Below are 12,623 nucleotides of genomic sequence, written 5' to 3'. Positions count from 1 at the left end.
TACCAGCATTCTTCAAAATATATTATTTTTTGTTCAGCATAAGAAAGAAACTCATACAGGTTTGGAACGACATGAGGGTTACTAAATAATGACAAAAAAATATTTTGGGGTGAACTATCCCTTTTATCCCTATCCCTTTTTTATCCCTTTTTTAGCCCAATGAATATTCGATTGTTTAGTTTTACTCTTGAATAGGTATTAGCTAATGACGTTAGTTGCAAACTAACACTAAAAAATTTAATAATTCATCTAGTCAAATCCACAGTTTTTGAACATTGTATCTAGTCCAGCATCTCAGTGCATCATATCATAAAAGGTTGTTGGGACTTCGCCACATTTGAAGGTTTTTGATTGACAGTTCAGGATATAATTAATGTTTTCTTTTACTGTATGTGGCTGTGCGTGTGTTTTGTCTTGTCAAACGGATGTGTTCATTATGGCATGATTTGTCTGTTTGAATGCATTTGATATGACTATCCATTTTCATTTTGACAAATAAACTGGAAGTAATATAAACCACATATTTAATATATCGAGCCTGTTTACACCTGGTATTAAGATCCTGTTTAGCTTCATCTTTCTCTCTCCATATTTTTGACGATGTCTTTATTTTACTACAGGTGAAACATGGTCATTCAAAGCTTGTGTGGTGTGCTTTGATTGGGAAAGTCTTCTACTACTTCCGAAACCAGGATGACAAGGTGGATATCTTTTAGCTTCATTCAATTCATTTTAAATGTTAAAATAAAAATTAGGCTATACTGTATATTCAGGTAATCTGTAAATTAATTTATGTTTAAGATGCTATTGTGCTGAGAACAAATATATGTTTGTGGCAGTTCCCACTGGGTCAGCTACGCGTTCGGGAAGCACGGGTGGAAGAAGTGGACAGGTCATGTGACTCTGATGAGGATTATGAAGCAGGTGGGCGGGGCTTCCTCTCCTCTCACTTCACTTTAGTAGTTCATCCCAAAGAGCAAAGCCCCACCTACCTGCTTGTCGGCACTAAACAAGAAAAGGTACTATTTACACCACAAACACAATCTGAATTTTGCCTAGCATTTACCTGAATGCTGCTTTTTGTTTATTATAATACAATATGTAAAATCCTTTATTTATATGCAAGTCCGTTCTCTATGAAGGTATGTGATTATTAGTTTTATTAAGCACTACACTTTGCTATGATGACAGCATTAATGTTTAAACAAATCAACTTTTCAACAAAATAACATCAATAAAACCATAAATATACAGTTATATACACTAGCTTTTAAAAGTTTGCGGTTGGTAGGATTTTGCAATGGTTTTGAGTATATTACTTTTTAAGTCTCTTACGCTCGCCATTGCTACATTTATCTGATCAAAGATACATTTAAAAAAAAAGTGAAATTGTTTTGCGGTTTAAATTACCTGTTTTCTATTTTGTTATATTTTTTATATTAATTAAGAATTTAACAAAAACATTTATATTTTAAATTTAATTTATTCATATGATTGCAAAGCTGATTATTATCAATGTTTAAATCAGCTGTGTTGCTTGATTTGTATTTTTTTGAGGAAATATGGTATATATTTTTTTTATGAATTATTCAATGAACAGCTTAGCCTTGCACAGCAGTCTGTGACTCAAAAGGAAACATCTAAATTAACCGATTGACTAAATTTTGAAATTCTTATAAAATAGTACATCAGTTCTTTTACTGATATTTATATACTATACTATAGTATAGAATACTTCTTTATACAATTTTTATTATATAGTATTATTTAAATATTTTGAGTTAGTTTTTTTATACATAATTTTAGTTTTAGTAATTTTATGAGCTTTTAGACATTTGTTTTATATCATTTTATTTAGCTTTCATTTTAATTTAAATTTAAGTTTGTCGTTTTAGTGCTTCTTTTTATACTTCATTTCAATAAGTTCCCACACAACATTTTCAGATTTTTCATCTAATATCATCTGAAGTATTATTTCAAATTTATTTCAATTAACAAAAATGACTGAGCTACATTACTAACTTAGGTTTGTCAGCATCACTTCAGCTGTTCACTCCTTTCGTTAAATGAAATGAATCTCAATTCAAACCTAGTCTTTTGCTGTCTCTCTCACAGGACACCTGGCTGTACCACCTGACCGTCGCGGTGGGCAGTTGTGCCAGCTTGAGAGTGGGCACAGAGTACGAGCAGCTGATCGGCAAGCTGCTGGATGTGGACGGAGACTCAGGTCAGAAGTTACTTTAAAATATCCCCCAACCAGACACGTCTAAAACATGTACAACTGCTTCTCAAGATGGTTTTAAATTGAGACAGACAGATTGAATGACTCTATTTAGACCCCAGACAGTGTTTACGACCAGTTCTTATGGCCTGATAACAGCTGTTGGGCCATTTTAATTTGTTTTTCAATCTGTTGTGTGTTCATGCGTGCAGACTCGGCTCTGTGGAAACGTGAAGTGTTGTGTTTCAGTAAAGAGGGTCTGCGGTACCCTCTCACCACGCTGCCTTCCGAGGCTCTTCAAACAGAGGCTCTCAAGCTCTTTAAGGTGAACACTCTCGTCTCTGTCTTCTTTTACTCTCACATTCACAAACGCTCTAGTCTTTATGTCCTCTTGTTGTCTTTATCTTCCTTGAAGAGTCACTCCATCTCTCGAAACACTTCTAAGTTGTCCTCGTCCTCCTCTCCTGAGGGTTGATGGTGCCGTCTTGTCCCTGTGTGTGAGAGAGCTACTGTCTCCCACAGCAGGATCAAAGGCTGTGATGGGAGGCCTGGTGCTCATTATAGCGCAGGAGATAATCAGCTGGATTTGGCTCTGATTGACGTAGAAAAAAAAAAACTCATGTTGGGAAGCTGCTTTGAAACTGTCAAGATACATGCTACTCATATTATATAGTAGTTCAGACTAGACTTTCAAAAGAGTAGTACTTGGATATGGTACTCATAATAAAATCAGAGAAGGTTTTTTGGCATAAAACATTTGGGAACTCTATTACGGTGTCAAATGGGAACACGGAAACTAAATCATGGCTAACAATATAGAAAAAACTACTCTAAACTGAAGCAGAAACAGCTGCTGGTATCAGAACAGCAGGCTGGTTGATGAGCAGTATAATTTGAATGCACATGATGAAATTAAATGAGCACGGCATAAACTACCATTTTAAAATTCGGGGGCAATAGTAAATGTGGTCAGTATATTAAGAAAAATATTAGGATGCATAGCTGTTTTAAAAATGGATCATAAGAAATCAAATCAGCATATTAGAATGATTGCTAAAGAATAATTTTGACACTGAAGACTTGAGTAGTGGCTGTAAAATTCAGCTTTGCCACAGAAATAACAGAGAACAGAAATTAATAAGTTATTTTAAATATAATTTTTGTACTGTATTTTTGATCAGATATATGCAGCCTTTCTTATCAACCTCAAACTTAGTAATTTAAACAAATAATTAGACTGGATGATATATGAATATATCAAGTATTAATATAGTATATATCAAGTATTAATATATTAATAATATATCAAGTATTGTCTTCTTAACTGATCATGAGATGGCTTGTTCATTCTGAGTGTTGTTCAGATTAAAAATCATCAAATTTTGAGTTTGAACAAGAATCCAAAATAACTAAACTAACAAGCCACTTATTACTTATCACTTATCATTTTGAAATATAACTTATTTTAAAATGAAGTGAGCAAATCAGGTATTTTATTCATGAATGTACAATTATTAATGAATAGAGAGACGGTGTAAGAATTAAGCGTGCATAAAAACGGAGAATGATACAAATAAAGTGTTATTTTAGTATTATTTATTTATTATATTATAGTATTTATTCATATTTTGAATAAGGTGAGGTTTCATTTATATGGTTTGATTTTATTCATTTTTTGATTTCATTTTAAGTTTTAGTAATTTTGTTGTGTACTTTTTTTTTGTTTTGGTTAATATTTCTGTTCAGCTTTTATTTTTATAATTTTTCTCAAGTTAAGTACTTAAACTTACTTTATTTAGTTGCCAAATCAACATTTCAGATTTTTAATTGGTTTTCATCAAATTTTTATTTTACAATTCATTTAAACTTTATTTCAATTACCAAAAATAATTTGTAATAGTTTTAGTTTTACTTAACAATACCAACACTGCATATAATGTTTAGATAAATATCTAAATATTATAAAAGTAATGTTCAGCAGTTCACAATACAGAGGGAAAATAAAAGATCTGCTTTGTTGTCATTTTTGGGGACGAAACACTTATGATGCTGAAATCTCTTAGATTTATAGTAGATTTATAAATGTGACTTCGGATGATACGCTTCTTCGGTTGTGAATAACTAGGTTGTTTTGTAACGATTTAGTTGAGCGAATGATTCAATGATTTGACTTCACATAAAAAATACAGTTGCTTGTTGCCACCTACTGGCTTAAACATGCACAAAAAAAAATTTGCTAAACAAATCAGGCAATGTATCCAAATAAAGCTTTTTGGAAAATGGGTTCAACACAGACTTTCTAGGAGAAGCTACATGTAAATAATGTAAAAAAAAAAGAAGAAGAGGTAATTAGAGTTTTATACAGTTGACCATTCTGCGAGAACTGCAGTTAGTAGCATCACTACTTCTAGTAATGACTTCTCAACAAGTGGCTCTCAGTGCTTTGTGTGGGGAATGGCACTAGCCCTGTAAAGTCTCATTCTGAGGACAGCCCTAAACATTTCATTCTGAGCTCAAAGAGGATCGCTGACAGCATTTGGAGAGATAGTCCCATTCCAGTTAAACGTAGTTTCACCTCAGGCTCCCGTTTTCTATTGAGAACCCTGTTCTCCGGAGGTTTGCAGACATTATGCCCTATTGACAGTTCAATGGCGTATCTTCGAGAGCTAGCATGGAGCGCAGCCCTCAGTGCTCTTTGAAGATCAGAGGGGCTTTTTAGGTAGTCATTTGATACTGAAAGAAAAAGCCTCCCACTCTGAAGTAATGAATGGGGGGTTGACAGCTACATCCTGACTTGATTTAATTTGCATTTTAAGAATTTCTGTACGAACAGAGACGGAATGTTAATAAGAAAGTCAAGCGTGTTGTTGCACGCACTGTCTCTATGGCTACAGAACCAGCTGTGTGTGCTCACATGTTGTGTGAGGAGTTCGCCATCTGCTGGTTCTTATGTTCACGTTACAGAAGGTAGTGCCGTGTATTTCTAGCTGTTCTCTGTCCGCTCATATGGTTTTAAAAAACTTTTATGCCAATTTCAAGCGCCTATTTAAATGTCATGTGGTGTCTATCAAGTAAATATAATATATTTTCTTGCATATCTAAAAATGTCACGTAAAATAAGATGTAACTAAATTATAAATTAAATGAATTATTAATCAAAATTTTATTTTATTTCTCCATAAATATAATATATTTTGTTAAATTAAATTTTACAACCCCAACAAACTTTGTGTGATTGTAAAAAGGTCCAGTTATCTGACATTGTCTTGAACAGCCTTTTAATGCATGTTTGTATAAACTAATAAATGAGGAAAAAATGTAGTGTCATTGACCTACTCCTATACAAATAAGTTATGGTTTTGCCTCCCTGGTAGTCATGTCAGCTGTTCATCAATGTGCTGGTGGAGTCTCCCTCTATCGACTACCACACCTCGCTGGCCCAGAATGCACTGCAGGTGTGCCTAACACATCCAGAGCTGCAGAATGAGATGTACTGTCAGCTGATCAAGCAGACCAACTGCCGCACTCCTCACAACTATGCCCTCACGCAGGTCTGTGTCATATCTGTGCACACACACATTTCACACTTTATCATCATATGAAGATTTTTTTGTTTCTATATCTCGTTGCTCTTCTTTTTCTTTCTCAGTGCTGGCAGCTGTTATCATTGTGTGTAGCTCTCTTCCTGCCTCAGCACCGTTTCCTGTGGTACCTCAGACAGTACCTGCAGCGGAACGCAGATCCCAGGTCACTGGCCACACACTCACTCACTCCATGAAGTACAATGTCTAATAACTTTCCCTCTCAGACTAATTCTCAAATATAGATTTATATTTTTTATAATCTAAACAAATAAATCTGAATATAAAGTTTGTGTATAGTTGTATTACAGATATTTTGGAATTACAACTATATATTGAGGATTATAACTGTTGTTTTGATTTATTTTAAATACATCATTTGTGACCCTGGGCCACAAAACCAGTCATAAGGGTCAATTTCTTGAAATTTGAGATTTATACATAATCTGATAACTGAATAAATAAGCTTTCCATTGATGTAGGGTTTTAGTATAGGACAATATTTGGCTGACAACTATTTGAAAATCTACTGTAGAATCTTAGGGTGCAAAAAAATCGAAATATTGAAAAATCGCCTTTGAAGTTGTCCAAATGAAGTAAGTAAGTAAGCTTTATTTCTATAGCACTTTTCACAGACAAAAAAGTCACAAAGTGCTTCACAAATTTAATTAAAATATACACTTAACAGATATACTCATGCACATAACATACAAATATACACAAATACACAAAAACATACAAAACCATATTGCTAATTAAATGCTTGTCTAAAAGATGCGTCTTAAGGCATTTTTTAAAAGCTTCCACTGAATCCAAAGCTCTCAAGGCTAATGGAAGGGAGTTCCAGAGCCTTGGAGCCACCACACAGAAGGCTCGGTCACCTCTTGTTTTAAAACGTGTTCTAGGAACAGTTAAAAGGTCTTGACCAGAAGACCTCAAAGAGCTACCAGAAGTGTTTACATGCAGTATATCCTCGATATAAGAGGGAGCTTGATCACGCAAGGCTCTGTAAGTAATGGTTAAAATTTTAAACTGTACTCTAAAACTAATTGGAAGCCAATGTAGAGCCTTAAGTATAGGTGTAATATGTGTTCTTCTGTTGGTCTTATTCAAAAGTCTTGCAGCTGCATTCTGTACCACTTGCAACTTGTCCATAGAGGATTTGTTTAAACAAGTGTACAGTACATTGCAAAAATCAAGACGAGAAGAAATAAAAGCGTGAATAAGCATCTCCATCTCTTTTTTAGAAACCACAGATCTAATCTTAGCGATGTTCCTGAGATGGAAAAAACAGGAACGAACCACAGATTTTACATGACTGCTAAAACATCAACATTGCTAGATTTATCAAAAATGACACCCAAATTTCTCACAAGATTACAGTCCAAAGATGATAGATCCCCAATTTCCTGCCTAATCCTAGGAATAATGTTATCCGGTGCAAAAATCAGCACCTCAGTTTGAAGTCATGAAGTTCTTACCAATGCATATGACTAATCAAAAATTCAGTTTTGATATATTTAAAGTAGGAAATGTACAAAATATCTTAATGGAATATGATTACTTAATATCCTAATGATTTTTGGCATAAAAGAAAAATTCATAATTTTGACCCATACAATGTATTGTTGGCTTTTGCTACAAATATAATATACCTGTGTGACTTATGACTGGTTATGTGGTCCAGGATCACATTTATAATATTGTTTTGGTTTATTCAGTATATATAAATACTGTTTATTTTAAGAATTTAAATTATATATATTTCGTATATATATATATATATATATATATATATATATATATATATATATATATATATATATATATATATATATATATATATATATATATATATTAATTATTTAAAAAAAAAAATTTTTAAAAAGCATAATAGGTCAAATTATATATATATATATATATATATATATATATATATATATATATATATATTTTTTTTTTATTTTTTTTATTTTTTACAATATTTGGTGTTTGGCCTCTCATAATTTTAGAATGTTATATACAGTATATCTTGCTTCATGAATTAAAAAAAAGGCTTTTACAAAAATAACAAGAAAAAAAGTATGGAGTTTTGATGTGCTTACTGCAAAACAAAACTTAAATACGGCTAGGAATAAGGGTTTTTGCAGTGATGCCTCATGTAATTGAATTTGAAAGCCTGTGTTTATGTGTGTACACCCACAGGACTGAAGTGGGGAAGTATGCTGTGTACTGCCAGCGCTCTGTAGAGAGAACGTTACAGAATGGAGAGAGAGAGGCAAAGCCTTCACGAATGGAAATCTTGTCTATTCTGCTGAGAAACCCCTACCATCACTCTCTCCCTTTCAGCATACCTGTTCACTTCATGAACAACACTTATGAGGTACACACAGACACGTTCTGTTCCCATTGATCTGGCACTTTATAACGCCCACTGTATAATGCTTGGGACACACATTTCTAAGCCCTGTAAATTATCAACATAATTAACTTGTACACAATCTACTGCATGCCTTCTGCCCTCCGAATCATAGTCTCTATATGTTTTTTTTTTTTTTGTCTTTTTTTCATCATTGGGCTCTGAAAAGTTGAGAATAATTTTATTGTTAGTAATATTTCAAGATGAATATTTACTGGATTAAAGCAATCATCATTATATTTCATTGCATTGCATGTTTTGCCCCCCTCATTTAATATCATCATGCTAAGACATAGGCCTATTATTGGGAGATATTGAGTGATATTTATATTAATTTCAAAGTAGTATTGAAGTTATAAAAACCACACTGGTTCACATTACAAGTAATCAGAATCATACTTTTTTGGCTATATAAATAACAACTGCACCAAAATGTATTTATTTTTTTCTCACTTTAGGAATATGAACTCCATAAATTTATATATCAAACTTATCAACCATTAAAGCCTGATGTATCAAATATGATACCCAACAAAAACACAATTGCATTTTTAAAAAATAATATTATGTGTGAAGTTTCAATAGACCGTTCCATTTAAAAATAAATAAATACTTGAAACACTCCGTATTAAGATGCATTCAGGATTTAAACCCAATTTACAGTTGTATATGATGCTGGAATGGCATTAAGACGAAAACAAAGAAACAGACACCTGAATTCAGCATTGACTACTCTTGATATGGTCACAAAGATGGATGTCAATGTCAGGTGTATATGTTTTATATAGCAGGACTTTGAGAAAGCTGCTGCCTCTTACCTTCCTCCATCTCTCTCCAGGTTGTAGGTTTTGACGGCTCCACCACAGTGGAGGAGTTCCTGAACACAGTCAACCAGAGAGCAGGCATGAGGAAGCCACAGATTTCAGGCTTCGCGCTCTTCACTGACGACCCCTCTGGAAAAGACCTGGAGCACTGCCTGCAGCCTAGCAATAAAGTATATTATGAACATTAAACTGCAGATATTCTATCATATAAATAAGCATTTAATATCATCTTGCTAAGACGTAGGCCTATTAGTGGGAGATATTGAGTGATATGCATTTCAAAGTAGTATTGAAGTAGTCTGCTTTACTGTTATACAGTCTTTTGAAACAAGTACAAAAACATTTAAGTCTACATATCCCGTGCTGCAAGGAAATTTAAGCAATGCTTTTGTTGTTTTTGGTTATTGTCTTCTGCTGCAGATTTGTGATGTGATCTCAAAGTGGGAACAGGCACTGAAAGAGCTCCATCCTGGAAAATATGAGGGAACACGCATTGTCCGTCTCACTTATAAAAGCAGGTTTGTTTGAGAAACTGTGGTTTTGTATCTATTCAGATGTTTTTGTCGATAGGTCAATAATGTTAGGGTGTCTGATCTTCCTTGTAGACTGTGTTTCCGAGCTCAGGCCAAGGGGGAGACTGAGCGAGAGCGCCTCCTGCTGGCATATCAAGTAAATGAAGAGGTACAACAAGGGCACTTCCCTGTCAGTAAGGAACTGGGCCTGGAGGTGGCTGCGCTGATGGCACAGGTGTGTGTTAAAGTGGATCCAGTGTATTTGAAGTGGTGGATCATAGATACATCTCACTCACATTTCTCTTTTAGGTCGAGCACGGTGACCTAGAGCGGCCAGCAATGTCTCCCACTGGTTCTTCTCAGTCAAAGACCCAACAGCTCCTTCTGCAGGTACTGGAGCGGTTTTACCCTAAACGCTACAAGCAGGAATACAGCATCGAGCAGCTCAGGTAAATTCACATTTACTTGATTTTGTGTTCATTATAATCACTTCATGTTCACAATTATATTATATTATAATACATTAGCGGTAATTAATCTTTAGCAGTTTATTTAGAATATGCATGATATATGATATAAGTTTTTTCCAGTATGTTCATTCACAATTATTATGTATCACCAGATCTCATCATATAATCTTATATAACAAAATACAAATTTTCACAATTTCATAACAATTTTCAAAAAAAAAAAAAAGGATGACATGATTGATTGAAAAATCATTAATTGTTTTTTGGTGTGCCTTTATTCAATTTTAGGACAACTTCATGCAAATAGTATTATGTATAATAATATTAATTATTATTGTTATGCAAAGTAGGTACATTTTATTGATAGAGCACATTTAAAGTGCTGTACAAACCAATCGTAAAGTAGAGTAAAATATAAAATAAAATACAATTTGAATGAAAATATCTAATATGACTATTACTAATCCATAAATTTAAAATCAGGAAAGGCTATAGAGTACCGTAAGATGTATAATTTTTTATACAATAGTATGCATTTTAGAATAATTTATCTTGAATTTATTATATATAATTTTCAATTTTATATATATATATATATATATATATATATATATATATATATATATATATTTAAATACAGATTTTTGAAATAATTTATTCTAAAATGTTTGACCAAATAATGCCCCATTTACAACTGAAAATAACAATGTACATTATGTATACATTTGTAATATATATTAAGTATTTAATTATATACAGCTTTAATTCTGTATAAATATATATTTTAATATATAAATGCAGCTTTGTGGAATAATTTTTTACATATTATAATTTATTTTATACTAATGTTTGATAATAGAATGCTCCATTTTACCATATTATACTTTTTAGTTTATTTTCTCAACTGTACTACGATATGCTTACCGTTGTTTTTCTTCATTTAAAAAAAAAACATGCAATCTAAAATGTTCACTGTATTGAACTTTATACAAACACTTTAATTTAACTGTCCCACAGGGAACTGGCTGAGCGTTTGGCCACTAAGTGGTCTGTCCTTCGTGGATGCACAGCCTCTGAATGTGTGAGAATCTACCTGACCGTGGCCCGCAAGTGGCCTCTGTTTGGTGCCAAGCTGTTCAGTGCCAAGGTAAGATGAGATGTACAGTAGATAAGGTGACTGTTTCTTTAGCCACTGACAAAGCTGACTGCCATTTTCTACACAACCTCGACAACCTAAAAAGATTTTCACAAGAGGGCTGTTAAAACATGACAGAATGTCTCCTTTTCCTCCCACTCTGTTGGTGCGCAGCCATTGCCTCCCTCTTCACTGGAGCAAACCCGAGTGTGGCTGGCTGTTAATGAGGATGGGCTGAGTGTTCTGGACTACACAATGGTGAGTGAATGCGGATACTTGCTCTAGTTATAGTTTCAGAAACTAAGGCTGCATTAAAGCAATATTACGGGTCATTTACAACCTTAAGCTCTTAAGTGTGCTGTTGATTACCACAGAAAATCATTTAGGCTCCCTCAGGTTTAAAAAAAACATGCTTTTATAAATGAAAGCCTGTGAGTAAAGTGTGCAGCACCACAAATATAAAACTATAACACAGTTTTGAAAATATAAAAGTAAGAGGGAATATGATGTAACTGTAAAGTACTTTTGTAAACCTGTACAATACATAGAGCTAATTCCAAGAAAATGTAGGGTTAAATCATACTGTTTGACAATACAAATAAGCAAATACTCAATACATCATATAGTACAAATTACTTGATTAATTACTTACAGTGTCTAAGTAATATTGAAAAGTTTCCACTGTGACATCCCCACCATTTTTTTTAAACATTGATGATCGCACATTACTAGTTGTTACCAATTACCAGATAAAGGTATATACAATTTAACAAAAACATGAGCTTCATATATTTCTGCTTTAAACCCTCCTGTTCACACACCTGCTGGACTCTTTTTCAGGCCTTTAGCGTCCTCTCTTGGTTTAGTGAAATTAAATTATAGTTTAGTTTATTTCTTCCATTTTCTAGGTTTCAAGAACTAGATTTATATTTATCTGGCACTTAGATGACCATATTGGCAGGTGTGCTTGTTTGAAAAGCTGTAGTCCTGACATCTTACCAAGTTGGCTGTATTCACACTTGGAGAGAAAGAACAAACAGGGTCAGGCAGACTCTGTCATTTTCTGTTTTCTATTTTTATATCGTTTTTTTGCTTTAACTTCTTCATCCACTCACTATTCTCACCAGCTCACAGAAACAAAAATGGCCTTTGCAGAAAAGATACAGAAAAACGAGAGTAATATTGTGATATATTTTTACAATTTATTGATATTATGACTTCTAGTTGTTATTTGAACTGTATTGTACTTTGATACATTTTAAAATGTAGCCTTACTTATTGTAACAATATAAAAGTCTTAACTGTTACTTTTGCTTGATACATTTAATACATCTTTGGTGAATGAAAGTATTTAATATTTTAAGAAACGAGCAAAAAAACAGTAGTGTTTATATTTGTTTTTGTAAATATCTCAATCTGTGTGCTCTGCTTTTCTTCAGCACCCGTTAGTCACATATCCAT

At 33.3% G+C, this 12,623-nt stretch overlaps 1 protein-coding gene and 1 long non-coding RNA gene across 2 annotated transcripts in view; one reads left to right on the top strand and one right to left on the bottom strand.

Moving 5' to 3' along the window:
• Positions 1-12,623, top strand: part of plekhh1 (pleckstrin homology domain containing, family H (with MyTH4 domain) member 1) — a 39,361-nt gene that overhangs the window by 24,430 nt on the left and 2,308 nt on the right. Inside the window, exons 16-29 of the mRNA XM_052581353.1 lie at positions 621-701; positions 840-1,019; positions 2,116-2,227; positions 2,434-2,546; positions 5,596-5,772; positions 5,871-5,968; positions 8,008-8,185; positions 9,060-9,215; positions 9,466-9,563; positions 9,651-9,792; positions 9,867-10,006; positions 11,045-11,174; positions 11,337-11,420; positions 12,602-12,623. The exon at positions 12,602-12,623 is cut by the window's right edge and continues 125 nt beyond it. Coding sequence (XP_052437313.1) covers positions 621-701; positions 840-1,019; positions 2,116-2,227; positions 2,434-2,546; positions 5,596-5,772; positions 5,871-5,968; positions 8,008-8,185; positions 9,060-9,215; positions 9,466-9,563; positions 9,651-9,792; positions 9,867-10,006; positions 11,045-11,174; positions 11,337-11,420; positions 12,602-12,623 — 1,711 coding nt within the window. The remainder of the gene's footprint in view (positions 1-620; positions 702-839; positions 1,020-2,115; positions 2,228-2,433; positions 2,547-5,595; positions 5,773-5,870; positions 5,969-8,007; positions 8,186-9,059; positions 9,216-9,465; positions 9,564-9,650; positions 9,793-9,866; positions 10,007-11,044; positions 11,175-11,336; positions 11,421-12,601) is intronic.
• Positions 2,181-12,623, bottom strand: part of LOC127976737 (uncharacterized) — an 11,149-nt gene continuing 706 nt past the window's right edge. Inside the window, exons 2-4 of the long non-coding RNA XR_008157920.1 lie at positions 9,854-9,973; positions 9,040-9,204; positions 2,181-2,813 (exon numbers count right to left, since the gene is read on the bottom strand). This is a non-coding gene — a long non-coding RNA (uncharacterized LOC127976737). The remainder of the gene's footprint in view (positions 2,814-9,039; positions 9,205-9,853; positions 9,974-12,623) is intronic.

The sequence above is a fragment of the Carassius gibelio genome, chromosome B17, assembly GCF_023724105.1.
Source record: "Carassius gibelio isolate Cgi1373 ecotype wild population from Czech Republic chromosome B17, carGib1.2-hapl.c, whole genome shotgun sequence".
Classification (NCBI taxonomy): Eukaryota; Metazoa; Chordata; class Actinopteri; order Cypriniformes; family Cyprinidae; genus Carassius; species Carassius gibelio.
Note: the sequence above shows the minus strand (reverse complement) of the source record. Positions and strands in the feature narration are given on the sequence as shown.